The sequence below is a fragment of the Neophocaena asiaeorientalis genome, unplaced genomic scaffold, assembly GCF_003031525.2.
Source record: "Neophocaena asiaeorientalis asiaeorientalis breed wild unplaced genomic scaffold, Neophocaena_asiaeorientalis_V1.1 scaffold540, whole genome shotgun sequence".
Lineage (NCBI taxonomy): Eukaryota > Metazoa > Chordata > Mammalia > Artiodactyla > Phocoenidae > Neophocaena > Neophocaena asiaeorientalis.
In genome coordinates, this window is record NW_020172141.1 from 3,645,634 (window position 1) to 3,665,783 (window position 20,150).

The window sequence follows — 20,150 nt, forward strand, 5'->3', positions numbered from 1 at the left end:
TAGGACTTCGTGAAGAACAGATAGCGAGAGTTGAGGATATTCTGCTTCTGGCTTTTGCAAATGGGTTTGTGAGCAGTAATATTATTCACTAAGAAGAAGAGGGGCATTTAGACATTTTGAGTTTGGGTGTGCGCAGTAACAGAATTAGAGACGAAACGTGCTCCCTTGAGAGAACACCTCCTTTGATAAATCTAATTTTTATGCTTGCAAATAACCCGTTCCTCAAATTTGTTGAAACTGGTTAAATCTTTTCAACTCCCCTATCTCACACGTAGCCTACGGACGCATGCACATCGGTTTGCAAAGTACACCTTTCACATTGTTTGACGGCAAAGGATGAGCCTTGGGAGGACAAGAATATGGGGAAAGCCATATACTCTAAGATACCTTGCACTGGAGTGACGTGCGTGGGTAGCTTCAGCAGCACCAAGTACAGACACAGCGTCGGACCCGCAACAACGCAGCTCTGTGGTTCACGCTCTCGCGTGTCCGCGGGATCCCGCACGAGCTAAGCGACCGCTACTCTCGCGAGAGGTAGGGAGACCGCAGCTGCTTGGATTCCCCAAACCGCGCTACCAGAGCTCCCACCTGCTGAGGAGCGGAGTCCGGCCACTCCCGCGGGCTTCTGGGAATCGTAGTTCCGGGGCCGGACGAGGCCCGCCAGTCTTGCCCTGTGCTTTTGCGCATGCGCGGCCCCGCTGGCCAGAGAAGTTCGTAGCCTTTGTGAGGCCCGGTGTGGGAGGTGAGTTGTTGCTCAGGTGCGGCTCTCCTTGCTCGTCCTCGGCGGTGCCCCCGGGACATTAGTCTGCGCCGAGCCGGGTGGAGTGAGCGCTGGAGAAAGGGGCGTCGAGGGCAGGCACGAGCCCCATCCCCGAAGCCCCGGGGCGCGGGGTGGGCGGGGGCTTGGTCTGCGCGGCGGCCCCTTGGCTGCGGCCCCGGCGCCTTTCCTCCGGCCGCTCGGCCCCCGCGCAGCTCCGAGCGGCAGCGCCAGGCGCGAGCGCCCAGCTTCAGGGATGCTGTCCCGGCTTTCCAGGTGCCAGCCTCGAGGGCCAAGCCGGTTCGGGACGGAGCGAAGCCTTTCGGAGGAGCCCCCCGAGGGGAGGCGGGAAGGAGGACCACGAGGCCTCGGGGCTTCCCGCTCCTCCGCGCGGAGAGGGCTGCGCTGGGGGGAGAGCTGAACCTTCGCGGCCGGGAGGTGGTGACCATGGAGACAGATATGGCCGAAATGCCTGGGAAGAGCGGTGAGGGGGGCCGGTGTTGACCTTGTGCTGGGGGCCTCCTGAACGGGAGTCGCTGCTGTCCGGCTCCTTTGTCTGGGGATGGAAGGGCTCTTTGGGTGAGAGTGGAGGGCTTGCTGTGGGATCCCAGCTGGGTGCACAGCGGACCCTCCAAAGACACCCCCAAAATGTGAGCGAAATGTCAGCTTCTGAGGCTTGAGCATAGCCTCGTACTTTGTCTCACACCTTCTTCCTCCCCGGGGGATTATACCATCCTAGCCTCATCAGTGGGTCTGACAGTTTAGCTTTTTTTGGTTGGCAAAAGTATTTTCCACCACTGTTCCTCCACTTTGGACGAAAACCCTTTGGTTTCAGTAGAGCAGATACTTTTGATTAATAGAGGAGGCGCCAGGCAGAGGAGTCAGTGACTGGCTTCCAGCTCTCCTAGAAGTTTGGTCTGTGGCCTCTTATATCAGAATCCACACCCCGCCCCTACCTGTGCTTGTTGGATTTCTAGATTGTACCCCAGTCTCAACTAGTGATGATTATTTAGAGATGGGATCCAGCAAGCTACATTTGGACTAAGCTTGCAGGGTGATTTTTCAGAACCGTTGAGCCTCTTTTTCCCATATTAATTTAATGTAGATTAAGCTCAGAGAAAAACTTATTTTAATTTCCAGATCAGAGAGTGCCGTCTTCCAGGACGGCGTTGTTTCAGGCTCCCTTCAGTTGCAGTGTTTGTAGGGACAACCAGGAGTACGGTGGTGGCAACTTTTTTTTTAAATATTTATTTATTTATTTGGTTGCGCTGGGTCTTAGTTGCGGCAGGTAGCCTCCTTAGTTGTGGCTCCAGGGCTCCTTAGTTGTGGCATGCAAACTCTTAGTTGCGGCATGCATGTGGCGTCTAGTTCCCTGACCAGGGATGAAACCGGGGCCCCCTGCATTGGGAGCACGGAGTCTTATCCACTGGGCCACCAGGGAAGTCCTGAGAATTTTAAGCTCATAAATCTGAGTCACAAGATAGATCTAGGCCCTATCATGACTGCTTTCTTGCCCTTAGCTCTGTCTTCCCAGGATTCTCCCTTTTCCCAAGAAAAGAGCACAGAAGAGGGAGAAGTGGCAGCTTTGCACCTCACAGCCAGATCACAGGTGAGTGAGTCTCTGCTGGTTATTGAAATTCCACCTTATTTCTCGGAGTGCAGACGCACTCCCTTCTTTTTGATGTGGAGCTTCTGTGTCCACTAGAGCTGAATTCTAACTCTAAGAGACAACTCGAGTGACTAAAGGGCTCAGTGGAAAATGTTTTCTGCTTCTTCGTGGTATCTTGTCCGTCTAGTATTTATTATCACTCAGAAGGCGTGGAAGGAGCATTGCCCTCCTTTAGCCCATTAGCTAATTTCTATGCTTGTTATTTGGGAAACGATTTTAAAAGACAATGTGGTGCATACCTCTTAAAATGTATGTTTCACTAGGGGAAACAACATACACATGACTGTTAAGTAGGAATTTAAGAAAACACCTGAAGTGCTGGAGTGAATTATGAACATAGTGAGTACTCAAATAGTTCAAAGGAATGCTGGAAAAGGAAGCCTATAGAAGATTTAATTTAAAGAGTTAGAATCCAGCCCAACAAGATGATGAATGCGGATGTATTTTAGAGGTGAACTGTTACCAAGTTACAACTCAGTTTCCAAACTCTCACTTCCCCAAGGGCAAATATTAAGAATTGCTGAATTGAAGCGGTAGTTGTATATAGGTGATTAGTGTGTTAGTCTCTCAACTTTTTGTATGTCTGAACATCTTACTTAAACGAAGTTGAGCGAGAGTGTGTGTGTCATACCACATGGTGTGTGTCATACCACAATGTGTGTGTCATACCACAATGCAAAGATTCCTCCACTAGCCTCTCTTTTTGCTACTTTAATCCAAAGTGTGAAAGTGGGCATTGCACATTGCTGCCGTTTGTCAACGTGATTTCCCAGGATCCTTGTATACTTGTTTGCCTCCATTGGTTTCTTAAATACCTTACGTGAATATTGAAGACTTTATTAGTCAAGAAGCTTTAAGTTGCACCTGATGAAAACTCGATTCAAACTGGCTTAAGCAAAAAGAGGTATTTATTGACTATTATAAGTGAAAAATCCAGGTCTGGCTAAAATTGAGTTCGGGCAGTGACATTAGAATCTATTTTCTCCATTTCAGTGACCTTTTCTTTTCTTTCTGTGTGTTTTGCAGTCAAGCAGGCTTTTCTTCTCGTGCAGGGTAGCCCCTAACAAATTTAGGCCTACATCTTCCCAACGTTGAAGATCATTGAAAAGGGGCATCTTCCCTTCTGGTCGTTCCAGAAGAAGGACTGAGGTTAACTCTATAATGGGTATTAGGCCCATTGTTGGACCATTATTGGCAAATCTGAGTGTGATGATCAGACTAGAAAATATACCTGTACCTACACATACAAACACACATCCCACCCATGGGTCAGAGATGGGGTTGTTCTACCTGAACTGCATGGACTAATAGTGGTCAAGCATAGCAGCCAGAGGAAAGTCAGAGTACAGATACCAAAAAAAGGGTGAATGCTTTATACATTTCAGCACATTAATATTAGATTCAGGACTGCTTGTATAGCTTCAGAATTGATTAAACCTTTTATGGAAGTTTTTAAAACTATCCTTTTTGCATTGCATTGGATTTTGTTTGATGCTAATACTGCAACTGTCTTTCTTATTAGAATTTGCCTGGGCTGTTTATCTTTTACTTATTAGACTTTTTTAATAATTAGAGTTTTAATTTTTGCTCATGGTAACCAGGTGAACGGTACAGACGTATATAAATATTAAAGTATATTACCCGTCCTTATTTTCCCAAGTTCAGTCCACCCCCTCTCCCTACTGAGGATAACGGTTTGGTGTACATTTTTCCATATGTTTTTGTTGAGCTTCAAGTACTGTATTCAAATATGTAGTATACTATATTTCCTTCCATCCCCCCCTCCATCCCCAACTTTGGGGTGTTGTCTGGATCTCTTTTCTGTAAAGAGGATGTGGCTATTTTAAGAAACCTTTTTATAAGAGAAATTAATTTATTCATATTATTATGATTACTTGTATGTTTCACATTTTTCTTGCTATGTGATTTTTATAATTCTGTTTACTATGCTTTGCTCTTTTGTATTTTTTTGTGCCTTTTGTGCTGTGGTTCGCATTTTTGTTATTCTGATTTTTTTTTTTTTTTCTTTTATGGTTTGGAAGTTAATTTCCACTGTCAGTTTAGCTATAGATATGCAGATTGTAGGATCAAAGTTATTTTTTCCCACAGTATCTTGTCTATTTAGTAGCTGCTTAATGATTTTTACATTTTATTTTCCAAGGATGATTCTTATATTTTTTAAGTCTCAGATTATTTCCATTTTGAGGAACTTTATTTTGAAATAATTTGAGACTTATAGAAATTTAGCAAGTGGTAGAAAGATTTCTCATATGCTCTCCTTTCAGATTCTCCAAAATTTAGCATTTCACCTCACTTTTATTATTCTTTTTCCAAAATCAGGACGTTAACATTGGTATAGTACTATAACCTACTGCTCTTATTCAGATTTCCCAGCTGTCTTATTTTTCTTGTTTTTCTTCCCCTTAATTTCTACTTTTATCCTGTAATTCCTTCTGTTTTCCCTAATTTGTTGTTGGGTTCTGTCTCTAATTTGATTTGTATGCTTTGTTCATTTAATTACATTGATTTTCTTTTAATGAAATTGAAGTGTTTCCTCTGAGTACAATTTTAGCCTTACGGCATTGATTTTTGCGTTTTATTTCATTATTATTTTGAAATTTTGATACGTTTTTTCAGTTACCAGTTATTGCTCTTTCTTTTCTGTTTTGGAATTTATTAACATTTACTTTGTTACTTTTGCAAGTGCTTCATGAACATTTAAATAGAAGGTGTTTTCTATCCAGTTATAGCATTTGGTATATATTTATTTCAGTAACCTGGAATATTATTCCCATTCTCTATGTCTTTACTTAAAGAGACGTGTTCAGTACTGGTATGTGTCTATCTCCATACAGTTTTTGTATTTTATGTCTTGTATAAATAACCCTATGGTGTTTACCCATAAACATTTATATGTGATATCTGTACCCTTAATGAATTTGTTGCTGTCATTTTCCAATTTAATGCATCTTGCCTTGAATTGATTCCGTGCTTCACTGGATTTGGTGCCAGTCTGTTCATTCCATGGTGAGGTCTCACAAGGAGAATTATACAGACACATGCCTTTTATTCTCTGCCTATATTTTGTTTACTTTGCCAGACTACATTGTTGATTCATTGTTGATTCATGTTTTAACTCTTTCTTCCCCAGAAAAATTAGTCTGTCAGTGGAGAAACCGTGGTCTTGTTTCGTTTGGTTCTCATGTTGAATCTTGGACAGTGTGCCTGGCACATAATTGATACCCAGTGACTTTCCATGGAACGTCCAGGACACATGAGAATGCTTGTCATTTTTCACAGTGATTTCCCCCGTTGAATACATCTACACATCTACTCCAGGGCCAACAGAAACTGGGGCATGAAAGGGAGGCTGTGGAGTGACAGATGGTGAACAAAAGTATGTTTTGTGTCTTAGGCATCGGTGACATTCAAGGATGTGGCCATGGACTTTACCCCAGAGGAGTGGGGGAGGCTGGATCCTGCACAGAGGGACGTGATGCTGGAGAACTACAGGAACCTCGTCTCACTCTGTAAGGATGGGCTCCTGCCATGACTCCGGCTCCTGCTTATGGGGGCATCATTACCTTATTGACAATGAAGTAGCATAACAAAGCCAGTAATCGTAAAGTAGTGATCCCTTTGGGCCTAGAGAAAATCTGTTTCTGCTCTGGGTTCTTGGTGAAATGTCTAGGCTTGTTTTGTATCTGGAGTCTTTGGATTCAAGTGACGGAAACCGAATTCACACTAGCTTAAAAGGGAATCAGATATATTGTCAGTAATTTCTTTTATTTACCTGTTTTTTAATTACGTGGTATAGCTTGTCCTGATCTCCCTGTGTGGCACAGATGGCCATTGGCCGCTCTAGGGTTACATTATTCTTCCAGTTAGAGAGCTAAGGGAAAAAAGAAGGCTTCTATCCTGGGAGTTTCAGCAGATAGGGTCACATGTCCATCAGTGAAGCAGTAACTCGAGCCAGGGAGATAGAGTATGCTCTGACCAGTTTGGATACTGTGCCCGCCTCTGGGCAGGGGGAGGTATTTGCATGTGTACACATGTAGACACATGCATGTACACGTATGTGTTCGTATCAGTGGTGGAAGGAACTATGTTAGCTCCTCCCAAACCTCGTATAATAAATTCCCTAAGAAAGCAGGTTCTAGTAACTGAAGAAGGAAGAAAGGAGAAACATCAGAAGACAGCTAGTCACAGAGTCACAGGCTTGTGGTGCTGCCACTGGGGTCCCACTTCACACAACTCCTTCCCTGAGCTGAGGACGGGTCTGCAGTATCTCCCCAGAACTCCCACAGTAAACAAGACAAATTCTCTTCTATTTTTTTACAGGCTAAATATTTGTCTTTTCAAATGCATGTAACTCTTTATGAGGCCCAGGCTCTTGCTGCACCTGTTTTAAGGTTCATTTTGAGACCCCCCGCACCCTTATTCCAAAACTTCCTATGATGTCCTGTCTTTTTTGTGGATCCAGGGGTTGGGACCGTGCTCTGGAATAGAGCTTTGTGCCCATCACAAAGAGTTAAGTCCCTTTTCTTTTTTTTCTTTCTTTCTTTTTTTTTTTCTTTTTTAATGAGCAGGGCTTCCAGTTTCCAAACCTGAGAACCACAATTTGGAGAATGGAAAAGAACCATTGATGCTTGAGAGAAAAGCCCCCAAAAGCAGCTGTTCAGGTGAGTCAGATAGACGGGAATCTTCGGAAAGAATAACCCCACAAGACAGTAAAGAAGTGGCGCTCTTCAGTGCTTAAGTAAGAATATAGAAGTGCCAACATGCTTTTAGTTTTTAAATATCTTATTTTAAATTATATTGCATTTTGAATACATACAAAGTCAAGGAAATAAAATAACACTGAGATCAAACACATGCTCACATTTGCTTCATTTGCCTTTTTTCTTTTCCTTCTTTTTGTAATGTAAAATAGATTAAAATGTCATAACTGTACAGTTTTATGAATTTTCCCAAATTGAACACATTCATGTAGCTAGCATCCACATCAGGAAACAACCTTACTAATAAAAAAAATTAAAAAAACACAAACAAAATATAATTAATATACTTTCCAGATAATTGGCTATTCTGATACTACACCAAAGTTGGGCGAGTTGTAGTTTCTTAAAGGTTAGGTGCAAGGTGCATCTGAAACCATATCCATGAATTTTTCCTACTCTTAAAATCTATTGATGTTTTGGGAAATATTGGTTCACTGAGTTATGCATATCTTCCAAATATTGACACAATACATTATGCGATGTTTTAAAAACCACAATTTTCAGTGTCACCACTGACCTTACCAGAAAAGTCTTTCAGTATTAGGAAGCTATCAAGCTCTCAGTGGTAGATAAAAGTTTTCCAAAATTCTAATTTCTGCCCAAAAGCTCACATTTTATCAAATACTGTCAATTGTTTTCCTTGAAGTGACAGGCTCGTTTTTTTTTTCAGTTTTGAGGAAATATCTGCCAAATACCCAACATGGATAACATAGTTTGTCAGTGACTCTTTCAAGTAAAAGTGATGGTCCATGAAAAAAAAAAAAGGCCAGTTTAGCTCTCAAAGAGTCTCATGAGTGGTGTTCCTCAAGGCAAGCATCATACTTTGATATGAGCAGACTTGCATTATGAATATTTCCTATTTCATCATCCAGAATATTAAGAAGGCATGTAGTCAAGGTTTAATAAATAAAATTAATTTATTAAGTTAATAACGATTCCTGTTGTTTCCTCAGAAATTTTTACGTGAAACTGGCTTTTTTTTTTTTTTTTTTAACTGAGAGTACATGGTGGGGAAAAATACAACAACTACTAGTACATTTGGTGTCTTGTCCTGATTTGTGCATAAGTTGTGGGCAGTTTTACCACCATCACTTTTGCAACATCAGTGCAAATGTCAAGACAATGAAAAAGGCAAATAAGATGTAAGCATTATTCTGAAAATAGTTTTGAACCTACAGACTCCCAGGAGTCCTCAGACCACACTTTGAGGTCACAGCCTCTACGTACCTACACTATCCTTGTATCAATTTATGTTTTACTGATTTAACAAACACTTACGTAGCACTGATGCTGTGTCAGAGTTTTAAGTGTTTTATAAATATTTTCATTATGTGTTCCTTAAGGTAGGTGTTGTTTTTATTCCTCACGAGGTAGGTACCGTTATTGCCCCATCTTACAGATAAGGAAACTGAAGTAGAAACGTAAAAAAACGTGCTCCAGGTCACACAGCTAGTAAGTGGCAGAGCTGGGATTAAATTCATGCATTCTGATTTCAGAGTCCATTGCTCTCAACCACTGTACTCTTCCTAAATGTCCCCTCTCACCTTGGGGCTTCTGTACATGTCATTCCCTCTACCTGGAACACTTACCCCCGTTCTTCTCTACCTGTTACCTGGAACACTCACCCCCGTGCTTCTGTACCTGTTACCGGGAACACTCACCCCCGTGCTGCTGTACCTGTTACCCGGAACACTCACCTGAGCCCCAAACCCAATTCAATTTCAGCTCAGTCATTTACCTTCTCAGGGAGGCCTCTCCTCATCCCCCTGGGTTCCCCTTATCATCCTTCACAGCATCATTTGCCTTTTATTTCTTAGTACTTACTACAGGTGCATTTTTATATGTATTTGTAGATGTTAGACTAAATTTTCTCTCCCTTCATGTACATATGGACTGTGTGTTTTTCCCCAGAGCCTAGCGTATGGTAGACATCCAATAGGTAATCGTTGAATAAATGGATAGAAGAATACATAGATGAAGGAACAGAATTCACTTGGCTGTGTGGAATGAGGGGCAGATCTAACTTAACTGTCTTTTGAATGTTTAATCACTCACAGGACCATTTGTTGTAAACACAAATTATCTTTAGTTCACTGACTGAAATACTACCTTTGTATTGTCCTTAATTCCTATATTTACTTGACTTCTGAAATTGCCCTTTTGTTTCATTGGTCTATTTACTTATTCCTTTGAACGAAACTCTTTATTTTAGCTTTATAGTTTCATATTGAATATAAAAATTCTAATAGATTTATAGTAGATATATTCAGAGAGGTTGGCTTCCATCCTTGCCCTCTCTATTCTGGTGTTCTCTCTGTAGGCAATCATTTTTATTAGTATTTCATTTATCTGTTCTTAGTTTTGGAAAATATAACCAAATATGTCTATATATTTGTATCTCCCCTTGTGTCTCCTGCACAAAAATTAGCAGACCATACACACTCCTTCACAGCTTGCTGGGTTTTTTAAGTTTAATGTATCCTGAAGATCACTTCGTAGCAATATGTAGAGATCATTCTCATATTATTTTAAGTTGCACATACTTCATTGTATGTGTACACCATAGTTTAATCAGTTCTTTATAGTATTAAAATATTACTGTATTTTAATATTTGAGATGTTACCAGTCTTTTGCTACCTCAGTTAGTGTTGTAATGATTAGCCTTGTTCAGATATAATTTAATGTATCTGCCATTATATCTTTGGGAGATCACTGATTTTTCAACAGGGACATATTATAAAAGAATTCTTAGGGAAGATTTTAAACTGGAAATGGAATGCGTATTAGGATGTGAGTAGGGTTGGGTAACTGAAAATTTAGAAGTCATCACTGTGCCCTGCACTAAGGTGGTAACTACCTGGAAGTTTATGACAGCACTTGATATTCTATACAGGTTGTTCCTCCCCTTTCCTGATCTGGGATGCTCATTTCCTGCTCATCTGGTGAAATGGTGCTTCATCTGCATCCCTCCTCCTGTCTTTCTGGTCATCTTTCCCCCATTCTGATTCCTGGGTAGGGTCTGCTGATTTTCTCTGCATCTACTGTGCATTTGTTTCCCTCCATTTGCTTCTCTTTGCAAGTCATCTTCTAAGAGTCAGATCCACTTATTCGTTGAAGCCATGCTCTTCACCTTCATTAACTCTTACCCGTTACAGACCTGCCTTTTTGTTGAACTCAGAAAACAAAGGAAATTTGCATTTCCAATTTGTTTCAGACTCAGAGACTAGACCCGGGAGCAAAGATTCAACTTCAGTGCAAGATTTTTCCAAAGAAGAATCATGCCAGGTTGCAGTCATAGACAGGCTGACAAGGAATGGTGTCTATGACTCCAACTTGGAAACAACTCTCTCATGTGAAAATCGGTTAGAGAATCAGCAAGGAAATCAGGAGAGATGCTTAAGAGAAATGTTCACCCACATGAATTCACTCCCGGAAGAGAGAGCTCGTGAGCATGGTGTTTACTGGAAAAACTTGAACCAGAAGTCAGTACTTCTCACTCAAGACAGAGTTCCCAAAGGATCCTGTGCCTTCCATACCCTTGAAAAAAGATTGAAACAGAAATCAACCTTAATGAAAAAGCAGAGGACCTACAAAGAGAAGAAACCTCATAAATGTAATGACTGTGGTGAGCTCTTCACTTACCATTCAGTGCTCATTCGACACCAGAGAGTCCATACCGGGGAAAAACCCTACAGCTGCACCGAGTGTGGGAAGTCTTTCAGCCACAGGGCCAACTTAACTAAACATCAGAGAACTCACACTAGAATTCTCTTCGAGTGCAGCGAATGCAAGAAGGCCTTCACAGAAAGCGCATCCCTTGCAATACATCAGAGGATTCACATTGGAGAGAGACCGTATGAGTGCAGTGAGTGTGGGAAAGGCTTTAATCGAAGCACACACCTCGTGCAGCACCAGCTGATCCACACAGGGGTGAAACCTTATGAATGCAACGAGTGTGATAAAGCCTTCATTCATTCTTCAGCACTCATTAAACATCAAAGAACTCACACTGGAGAGAAACCCTATAAATGTCAGGAATGTGGGAAAGCCTTTAGCCACTGCTCATCCCTTACCAAACATCAGAGGGTTCATACCGGAGAAAAACCCTATGAATGTAGTGAATGTGGAAAAACCTTCAGTCAGAGCACACATCTTGTTCAGCATCAGAGAATTCACACCGGAGAGAAACCCTACGAGTGTAATGAATGTGGGAAAACCTTCAGCCGGAGCTCAAATTTCGCTAAACATCAAAGAATTCATATTGGGAAGAAACCATACAAATGTAACGAATGCGGAAAAGCCTTCATTCATTCATCAGCCCTTATTCAACACCAGAGAACTCATACTGGGGAGAAACCATATAGGTGTAACGAATGTGGAAAAAGCTTTAAGTGCAGTTCATCCCTCATCAGACATCAAAGGATTCACACGGAAGAGCAGCCCTGAAAAATGACTGAATGTGAAGAAATGTGAGTTGGTTTTATCGCTATGTTAAATACCTGAGCATTTTGTGTGGAAGACACATAAATTGCTGTCTGAGGACCAGTTCTGTGTGTATCTAACTCTACTTACATAATACATAGCTTTGAGGCATAAACAGAATGTTCCTTATATCCATTGATTTGATCATTCTGAATGCTTCCAGCCAGGAATCTCATAGGTTGATCCCTAACCCACCCCCCTTGCCCCCCAATACCCTTTTGTGGAAATTCAGAAAATCCTTGGGAGTGGGTAGCAATGCAATCAATGTGAAATCCAGTTCCCCCCTCTTTGTCACATCAAAGCCTGTTATAGCATCTCACTTTGTAAGGACATTCTTATCTGGTAGGTGAGGCAGAGGGCTCATATTCTCATCATTGGGAAGACACAGAGCTGTTCCTTTTTGAATCCAAAGTGGAGACCCAGATATACAGAGAATGTCATTTCTTTTACATTAACTATAAAAACTTAAAGGTTAAGAGCTGAAATGTGCTTTGGATTTCCTCCCAACCCCAAAGGCTACTATCTCATTTGATGAATATAAGCGGTCTAAATTATGCTCACATGGGTTACGCTGAGATTTAGATGATTATTATTCCCCCGCTGGGTACATCTTCACTTTACACTTCCTTGGAAGTTACCCTGAGGTAGAGAAAGAGTCAGAACCTTAACTGTAGTTTTTGATCAAGTCCCTCTTTTCTTATCCTTGGCACTGAATGAATCCTTGGTTTTCTGTAATCACAGTATTAGGGAGATTTCATTTCTTTACCTTATTCTGCTCTCTGTAAAGTATGTTTTGTCACTTGGAGAGAAAGCCCCTGGGATGTACAGAGTGAAAAGTTGATGGGTTCCATGTGTGGTTACATATAGGGTCTCGGACAAGAAGAAGAACTGAAGCAGCTTTGAGGCACAAACACCGTGTCACATACGGAAGAGAGTCACAGGACAGTGACTTCAGGAGGACAGGTGGCTTCTCCCCCTACCCCGCACCCCGGGAAGAAGTTGTCGTTTCTCAGGCCTCACGTTTACCCACATTTTTTTGTTGTCCTCCTGTTTGTCGGTTGGTCTTTGCTGTATCCCCGGGCCCCAAGGAAGATAGGAAAGGCTTGAAGCCACAGTGATCGATTGACATAAGTTACATGGGTGACCAAAGAACCGTGTGATGGGATTAGAAACAAAAGCAAAAGTTCAAATAAAAATTTAGCAAAACACTATACAAATGTCCGTTTTTATTGTTGCTTTGTTATATGGTGTGAAAAGAAGATTATAGAAAAGATAGAGAGGGAAAGATTAGTTACAGGTTTCTTCTTTCTCCTCTCCTAAATCCTATCCTTGGACATTCAGCAATCAGCCCGCACTCTTCCCCCTACACATTATCCCAGTTACTTCTTATAATTTTTATAGTTTCCTCTGTAGACCTTAGTTCTATTACTGAGGAAAAGAAGAGGAATAGAGTTTTTAAAAGTGGTGGTAAAACAGGTCAAGGTCAAGTCTAATCCAGCAATGATGGAAATCAAAACAATAGGAAATGGGACGGGAAGGACTGGGAAGAAAGAGGCTTTGAAAAGCATTTTTAAAAAACAAGAATACATTGAAAGGGGCCGAGGTCTGAGAGGTGAGGGTCGGAGAATGGCTGACACAGGACAAAATAAACAAAATAGAGCTCAGCCCTCTCATCACCTCGATATTCAGATTAACGGTCTGAGGTGGAAGTTGACAAGCTATGGCCTGGACCCACTACCTAGTTCTGTAAATAATGTTTAATTGGAACTGGGCTTCACTCATCATTTACAAGTGTTTGGCTGTTTTTGTGCTAAAAGAGCAGAGTTGAATAGTTCGAGCAGAGATTACATGTCCCGGAAAATATTTGCTGTTTCTCAACAGGCCAAATGCTTGGGTGAGAAGTAATTCATCTGGGGGCCAATATTTGACTAACCCAAAATCAATGGGTTTGAATTCTGCCACCTCCACTTGGCAATTCTGTGACTTTGGAAAGCTACTTACTGTTTCTGAGCCCCAGTTTGCTTATCTGTAAAATGGGGACAGATCAACCCTCTCTCAAGGCTGTTGTGAAGATGAGACAATGAATGTAAAGAACCTGGCACATAGTCAGTTGTATTGAGAGACCTCCTCCGCCTCTCTCATTCGCTTTCTCTCTCTCGTTAGTTTCCAGGAGCCCTCACATACGCTAAAATCCACAGATGCTCAAGTCCCTTATATTAAATGGTGTAGTACAGTCGGCCCTCCGTATCTGTGGCTTTTGCATCCTCAGATTCAACCAACCATGGATGGAAATTTGGATCCACTGTTGGTTGAATCTGCTGATGCAAAACCCTCGAATACGGAGGACCGACAGTATTTATTGAAGAAATCCCCGTAAGTGGACCTGAGTAGTTCAAACCCATGCAGTTGGAGGATCCACTGTTACATATATTTTAATGAAGTGGTGAGTCTGTTTTAGGCTACCTGTAACAAAATATCATTGACTAAGTGGCTTATTTATAAACAACCTTCTCACAGTTCCAGAGACTGGGAAGTCCAGGATCAAGGCCCTGGCAGATTCAGTGTCTGGTGAGGCCTCCTCCCCAGTTCTCAGATGGCTATCTTTTCACTGTGTCCTGTCATGGTGGAAGGGCAGGGGAGCCCTCTGGGGCCTCTTTCATGAGGGCGCTAGTCCCATTCATGGGGGCTCTACCCTCATGACCTCATCACTTCCCAAAGGTCCTGCCTCCAAATACCACCACTTCGGGGATTGGGGTTCCACAGGAATTTGGGGGGGACACAAAGCATTCTGTCTATAGCAAGTGACTAAGCGTCAATCAGAAATGACTTAAGAATGAGTGAGTCTTCCACACCTTTACTTAGTGATCTAGAGCCGACCATCCTGCTCCCTGGCGTATCGTAGAGGAGGGCTTCACTTCTTCCTGCTGTTGCTTCCATCTGGTGCAGCTCCCTGCACAGCCTCCTGGAGACCTCGTGGAATCTGCCTTTTTTCCTTCTAATTATCACTTAACCAGGAGCCACACCATGGTTCCAGAGACTCAAGTATTATTGTCATTTAATTAGTGTCAAAGGACTTACTCTAAGCTAGTTTTACGGAGAGCTCTGGCCCTTTGCGTTTCAGTATTTGTTCCTTTTATGCTTGGAGTTCAATCAGTTCTGACTGTGTATTTGTGCTCCCACAGGAATCTTGGAAGTTTTAGTGTTCTGCTTTTCAAATGTTTTTGGTTACGTGTAAACAAAATTTGATTGTTCTTATTGGCCCACTGTCAATAAAGATGTCATTTATATATTTGTTGTCAGAAACTTCTATAACTTGCTTTCAAATTCTCACTTAGGCATATTTTAAGAGGCAAAGAAAAACCAACTATAAAATATCTCCACATCATTCAGGAAACTGATCGCATTTCTAATTGTTCATCTTAGCTTCACAACCTCTGTAGACATGAGCTGGGGGATCACAACCCATGTATCTGCAAGAAGGTGAGAGAGCCAAGGAAGGTCGTTCCTACCAAATGATGCTCGAAGTCCTCAGGCCAAGCACACCCCTCACTTAGGCATACTGGGGAGACAAGGGAGGGGAGAACTTCATGTGAAAAGTACAGTTAAAACTAGGCCAAATATGCTAAAAAACTGATTTAAGGTAAACTTTGAGTTACTTTTGGCTTCATCACCCAAAAGTATAAAAACGATAGTATAAGAATGTGTTATTCAAACTAGTTGGCAATTAATTATTTCAATTACCTATTTTAACTCTCAAAATTTTTAATTTTATTAAATGAGTTCTCACTTTTTAAAAATTATTACAACAGGATTCAGGTTGGAAGTTCTTTGTCCCTTTCTCCCTTTCCTTACCTAATTCTTTTTAAGGTCCCACCTGGGCTGTCCCTCACCATAGGTTTTATGGTGACAAGGGGGAAGGGTATTCCCCTGTGGTAATATATAAAATGTGGCTTTTGTGGATTACCTTGCAGTTCCAAATAAGGCCCTCAAAAAATTAGATATTTTTTCCTGCATTGTTGTTCTTTACATTTTTCACGGTGTAACCTGTTATTTTTGAACTGTGTTTGTCCATAAACCAGATAATCTGTCCCTAGATTGAGTTTACTATACATAAAATGTGCACAGAGATAGAGGTAAACGGTCTTTGATCCAGCAGTGCCTGAGTCTCTGGTATCACCCCTTAGAGTCTCCAGATACATGAACTTTTCGAACAACTCAACAGGGTTGAAGAGCTTGGCTTTTTATTTCCAGAGATCTTATTTCAGAGGACTTCATGTGCACATAAGCATCAATATCAAAGATCTTTCATGCCCCCCAAAAGAAAAGGACAGATTTGGGTGAGTTCTAGCTCCTTTATTAGTTTCTAAGTCCTTAGTTCCATCTCCTTTTACATTTAGAGCCATGGATGTGTAACTGCTCAGTTCCAGTCCCATTTCATCACCTGTGAGAGATATAATTGGAAATGGGGGAGGGAAATCTTCTGAGGTTTACCTGATTAGGGGGTGGTGGAGAATTTGCCCATATCTATTCCCATATATTCTAAAGTAGGAGGAATCCTAAGAAGGCATAGACACATGAGAAAAAGGAGGTGGCGTGTGATAATCCCCCTGCCCCACACAGTGAGATCAGAGAAAGATCTCCCAGACTTTCTCCATCACTTAACTAGATTGTTAAGTTAGCAAACTGTTGCTTTTTAGTGATGTGTAAATTTGAACATCTGCAATCACCATGACCAAGCTATTTTATTTGTAGGTCTATACTTACCTAAAATGTCTATGCATATATACCAAAAGAAACCATCAAGAATGTTCATAGTTGCTTTATTGCTAATAACCCCAAACTGGAAACAAACCAAATGTCCATCAACAGCAAAATTGATAAACGTGAGGTAGTCATTCAAAGAACACACAGAGCACCGAAACGGAAAGAATCTCTCCATGAAACCACACAAATTAATGTCACGAATATAATGCCGAGCAAAAGAAGCCAGACACAGGATAATTCGTACTGTTTGGATCTAAGTACACACGTTTATAACACAGGTGATGCTAACGTGTGGTGTTGAAAACTAGATGATCGTTAGCTTTAGCAGGATAGAATGGGTAGTGATTGGGAAGGTCGGGGAGAGGGGCCTCTGAGTTGGTAGTTTTATTCTGTTTCATTGTCTTAAACTGTGTTGTAGTTACAAGGGTGTCTTTGCTTCTTGATAAGTCATTGAGTCGTAGAGTTATGATTTCTGTGCTTATTGGTGTGTATGTTATAAATACTTCACTAATGCATTTGAATCCATTTTTGTAATAAGGACAAATAACATAAAGTATAATAAGACTTTGCAATCTTATTTTCATTTCATGAAAACTGATCACCAGAGGACTCCAAGCTTAAGTGTTGCAACTATAGAGCTTACGTTTATATATACATATATAAATAAATATAATGTATATAAATATATATATTTAAAGATCCACAACTGTTTGATTTAATGTCATTTGAGTGTAGAAAATCACAGTTATACTTACAGTTTGCTAAATCTATAATCTTTTAGCTGAAAGTTAGCTGGTTAGCCACACCCATCAATGAAACTGCTTTCGCAGAAGAATCCAACCTGTGACAATTGATAGGAACTTTAGAAGTCACTTTTTTTTTTAATTTTTTAAAATTGAAGTACAGTTGATTTACAACGTTGTATTAATTTCTGCTGTACAACCAAGTGATTCAGTTATACATACATATATACTCTTTTTCATATTCTTTTCCATTATGGTTTATCACGGGATATTGAATATAGTTCCCCGTGCTGTACAGGAGCACCTTGTTGTTGATCCATTCTTGATTGTCTATAAAACATGAGATTCCTTAGAACGCAGGCCATCAAACTCTCATTTCAGGTTTTTCCTTCATTGCTTCCTGTGATCCTGGTATCAGAAAAGATTTCTATGTCTCCGTATTTCACAGACAGAGGGAATAACATGACTGTCTTAGTCACCACTGTGCCCATCAAGACCAGGCACATGATTCCCAGGATCTGGGCAATGACCCTTCCAGAGGTAATGGGAAATTTGCTATCAGCCAGAAAGCCATGGATCCTCTCCTGGGGAGGCCTGGCTACTGTATCAAGGGAGACCTGCTCTGGGAATCGTGGGGGCTGGGTACACAGTCTCTGCAAAGCTGTTTCCACGTCTGATGCTTGAAACCCACAGGCAGTAAACAAGGGAAGATCACGAACAGGCTGGGAGCCTGTGAGCAGGAGCTGGAACTGCATAAGGACAGAATGAAACCTGTGTCTCTTCTTGCTGCCTCTGACCTTGTGATCAGGGTGTCCTGCAGAAGCCAGGAGCCTACATCACAGAGCTAAACACATACATGTAACCCAGGAGTCAGAGAAACTGAGGGAAAAATCCAGGGGAAGGCAGAGCAGCTGAAGGTCCAGCTGCTGCTTATCTGTCTTAAACCGGATTTTTGTGTGTGTGTTTATCCTGCTTGGCATTTTCTTAGCCTCTTGAGTTTGCAGACTTATGTCTTCTGCCAAATTTGGGGACACTTTGAGTATTTCGTTATGATATTCTGGATTTTTATTTAAGTGTTGCGTTTCAGTAGGCCTCCTCTGACACCACTCTGGTGGGCTAAGGAAGGTCACCACCACCTGGTTATTGTTTGGTGGGGATGGAAGTCTAAGGGACTCAGTCTCTATTAACAGCCCTGGGGAGAGGAATTTCTTGCTAGGCCACCCCCACTGGGCCATCACCCCCGACAACACCTTGTCTTGAGGGGAGAGCCATGCTATTACTGCTTCCAAATGGTGCCACTGACACTGTGTGTGGGGAGGTTCAGTACGACCAAGCGTGAATGAAAGTCTCAGCTTCCCATCCCCTCTCTGACACCGTCCCTGTAGGGACAGAGGGGCACCTCATTACAGTCAGGGTAGGATGGAGGCCTAGGCTCCCCACTCAGCCTTGCTGATGGACTTGAGGTGGGACCACAGTTTTTTTTCAATAGTGTTTGACTGGAGTGGAGTGGGATTTTTTTCTCAAAAGTTTTCTGTTATGTTAGGTTTCCCCTTCTTGGTCTCTGGCTGGAAAGAGCAGGCTTTATTGGGGGCTTTAAAAAAATCTGTACCCATTGGCATTTTAGGTTGTCAACTTACCCAGGCCAGCATATAGGAGACAAAAAGAAAACCTAGGAAAATCACCACTGTGTCTTTCCTCAGGTGGCAGTGTCCTTAGTGGGACTGTCTTCTGTCCAACTTTGAGTCTTATATTTGTTTTATAGACAATATTGAGGGTTTTTAGCTATACTTAGTGGGAAGTATAGGGAGAAGTGTGTCTACCCCACCTCAACCCACTACTGGTTCACTGGTTCACCTTCATTTATGAAAAATATTTTGATGGGTATAAATTTCTAGGCTGACAGTTTTTTTCCCCAGTACTTTAAAGGTGTTGTTTCACTGGCTTCTGGCTTGCTTTTTTTGTGTGTTTTTGCTTTTGTCTCCTGATGAGAAGTACTTATCTTTGTTCTCTAGTACGTACAGATCTTTGTTTCTCCAGCTGTTTTTTAAATCTTTTTTTTTTTGAAGTATAGTTGATTTACAATGTTGTTGTACTTTCTGGTGTACAGCCAAGTGATTCAGTTATACATATATATACACAGTCTTTTTCATATTCTTTTCTACTATGGTTTATTACAGGATACTGAATATAGTTCCCTGTTCTATATGGTAGGTCCTTGTTGTTTATTTATTTTATATACAATAGTTTGTATCTGCTAATCCCAAACTCCTAATTTATCTGTCCCCCACCCCCTTTCCTCTTTGGTAACCAGAAGTTTGTTTTCTATGTCTGTGAGTCTGTTTCTGTTTCATAAATACGTTCATTTATGTCATAGTTTAGATTCCCCAAATAAGTGATATATCCTCCAGCTGTTTTTTAAGGTTTTCCTTTGTTACTGGTATGTAGCAATTTGAATATGATGTGCCTTTGTGTGGTTTTCTTCATGACTTTTCTTTGAATTTCACTGGGCTTCTTGGATCTATGGGTTTGTGATTTTCATCAAATTTTGAAAATATTTAGCCATTATTTCTTCAAATATTTTTCTACTCCCTCACCCTCTCTTCTCCTTCTGGGATTCTAATTACACTTAGACTACGAGACTACATCGTCTTGTTCCATAGCTCACTGCTGCTTGGTTCATTCTCCATCTTTTTTCTCCCTGTGTTTCATTTTCGGCAGTTTCTATTTCTCTGTCTTTGCATTCACTAATCTTTTGCCTTGCAGTGTCTAATCTGCTCTTAGTCGTATCCCGTATATTTTTCATTTCATATACCGTATTTGTTACCTCCAGGAGTTAGATTTCCAGCTTGCATATCTCCTGTGATAGTTCAAGGGTCACAGGATTAGGTCATACTTTCTCCAAAGGTACCCATTGGCTCTGAAATCTCAAGAGCCCAGTGTTGCACTGAGTTCA

At 41.4% G+C, this 20,150-nt stretch overlaps 1 protein-coding gene across 2 annotated transcripts; it reads left to right on the top strand.

The window, feature by feature from the left end:
- The first annotated feature begins 698 nt into the window (after nucleotides 1-698).
- ZNF286A (zinc finger protein 286A) lies at nucleotides 699-13,945 on the top strand. Of its 2 annotated transcripts, XM_024753732.1 has the most exons (7): nucleotides 699-742; nucleotides 1,034-1,241; nucleotides 2,278-2,366; nucleotides 5,842-5,956; nucleotides 7,016-7,108; nucleotides 10,423-11,677; nucleotides 12,558-13,945. In XM_024753732.1, the coding sequence occupies exons 2-6, from the start codon at nucleotides 1,205-1,207 to the stop codon at nucleotides 11,652-11,654; spliced, it is 1,566 nt and encodes a 521-aa protein (XP_024609500.1). In that variant the 5' UTR covers nucleotides 699-742; nucleotides 1,034-1,204; the 3' UTR covers nucleotides 11,655-11,677; nucleotides 12,558-13,945. The 2 variants fall into 2 exon arrangements, with proteins under 2 accessions (XP_024609500.1, XP_024609491.1); XM_024753723.1 differs by having other exon boundaries at nucleotides 10,423-13,945.
- Nucleotides 13,946-20,150: the final 6,205 nt, after the last annotated feature.

Excerpts from the sequence above, each read along its gene's own strand:
- ZNF286A (XM_024753723.1), top strand. The coding sequence starts at position 1,205 with ATGGAGACAGATATGGCCGAAATGCCTGGGAAGAGCG. Across the intron at positions 1,242-2,277 it reads CGAAATGCCTGGGAAGAGCG|CTCTGTCTTCCCAGGATTCT; the intron begins GTGAGGGGGGCC and ends TCTTGCCCTTAG. Across the intron at positions 2,367-5,841 it reads ACCTCACAGCCAGATCACAG|GCATCGGTGACATTCAAGGA; the intron begins GTGAGTGAGTCT and ends TTTGTGTCTTAG.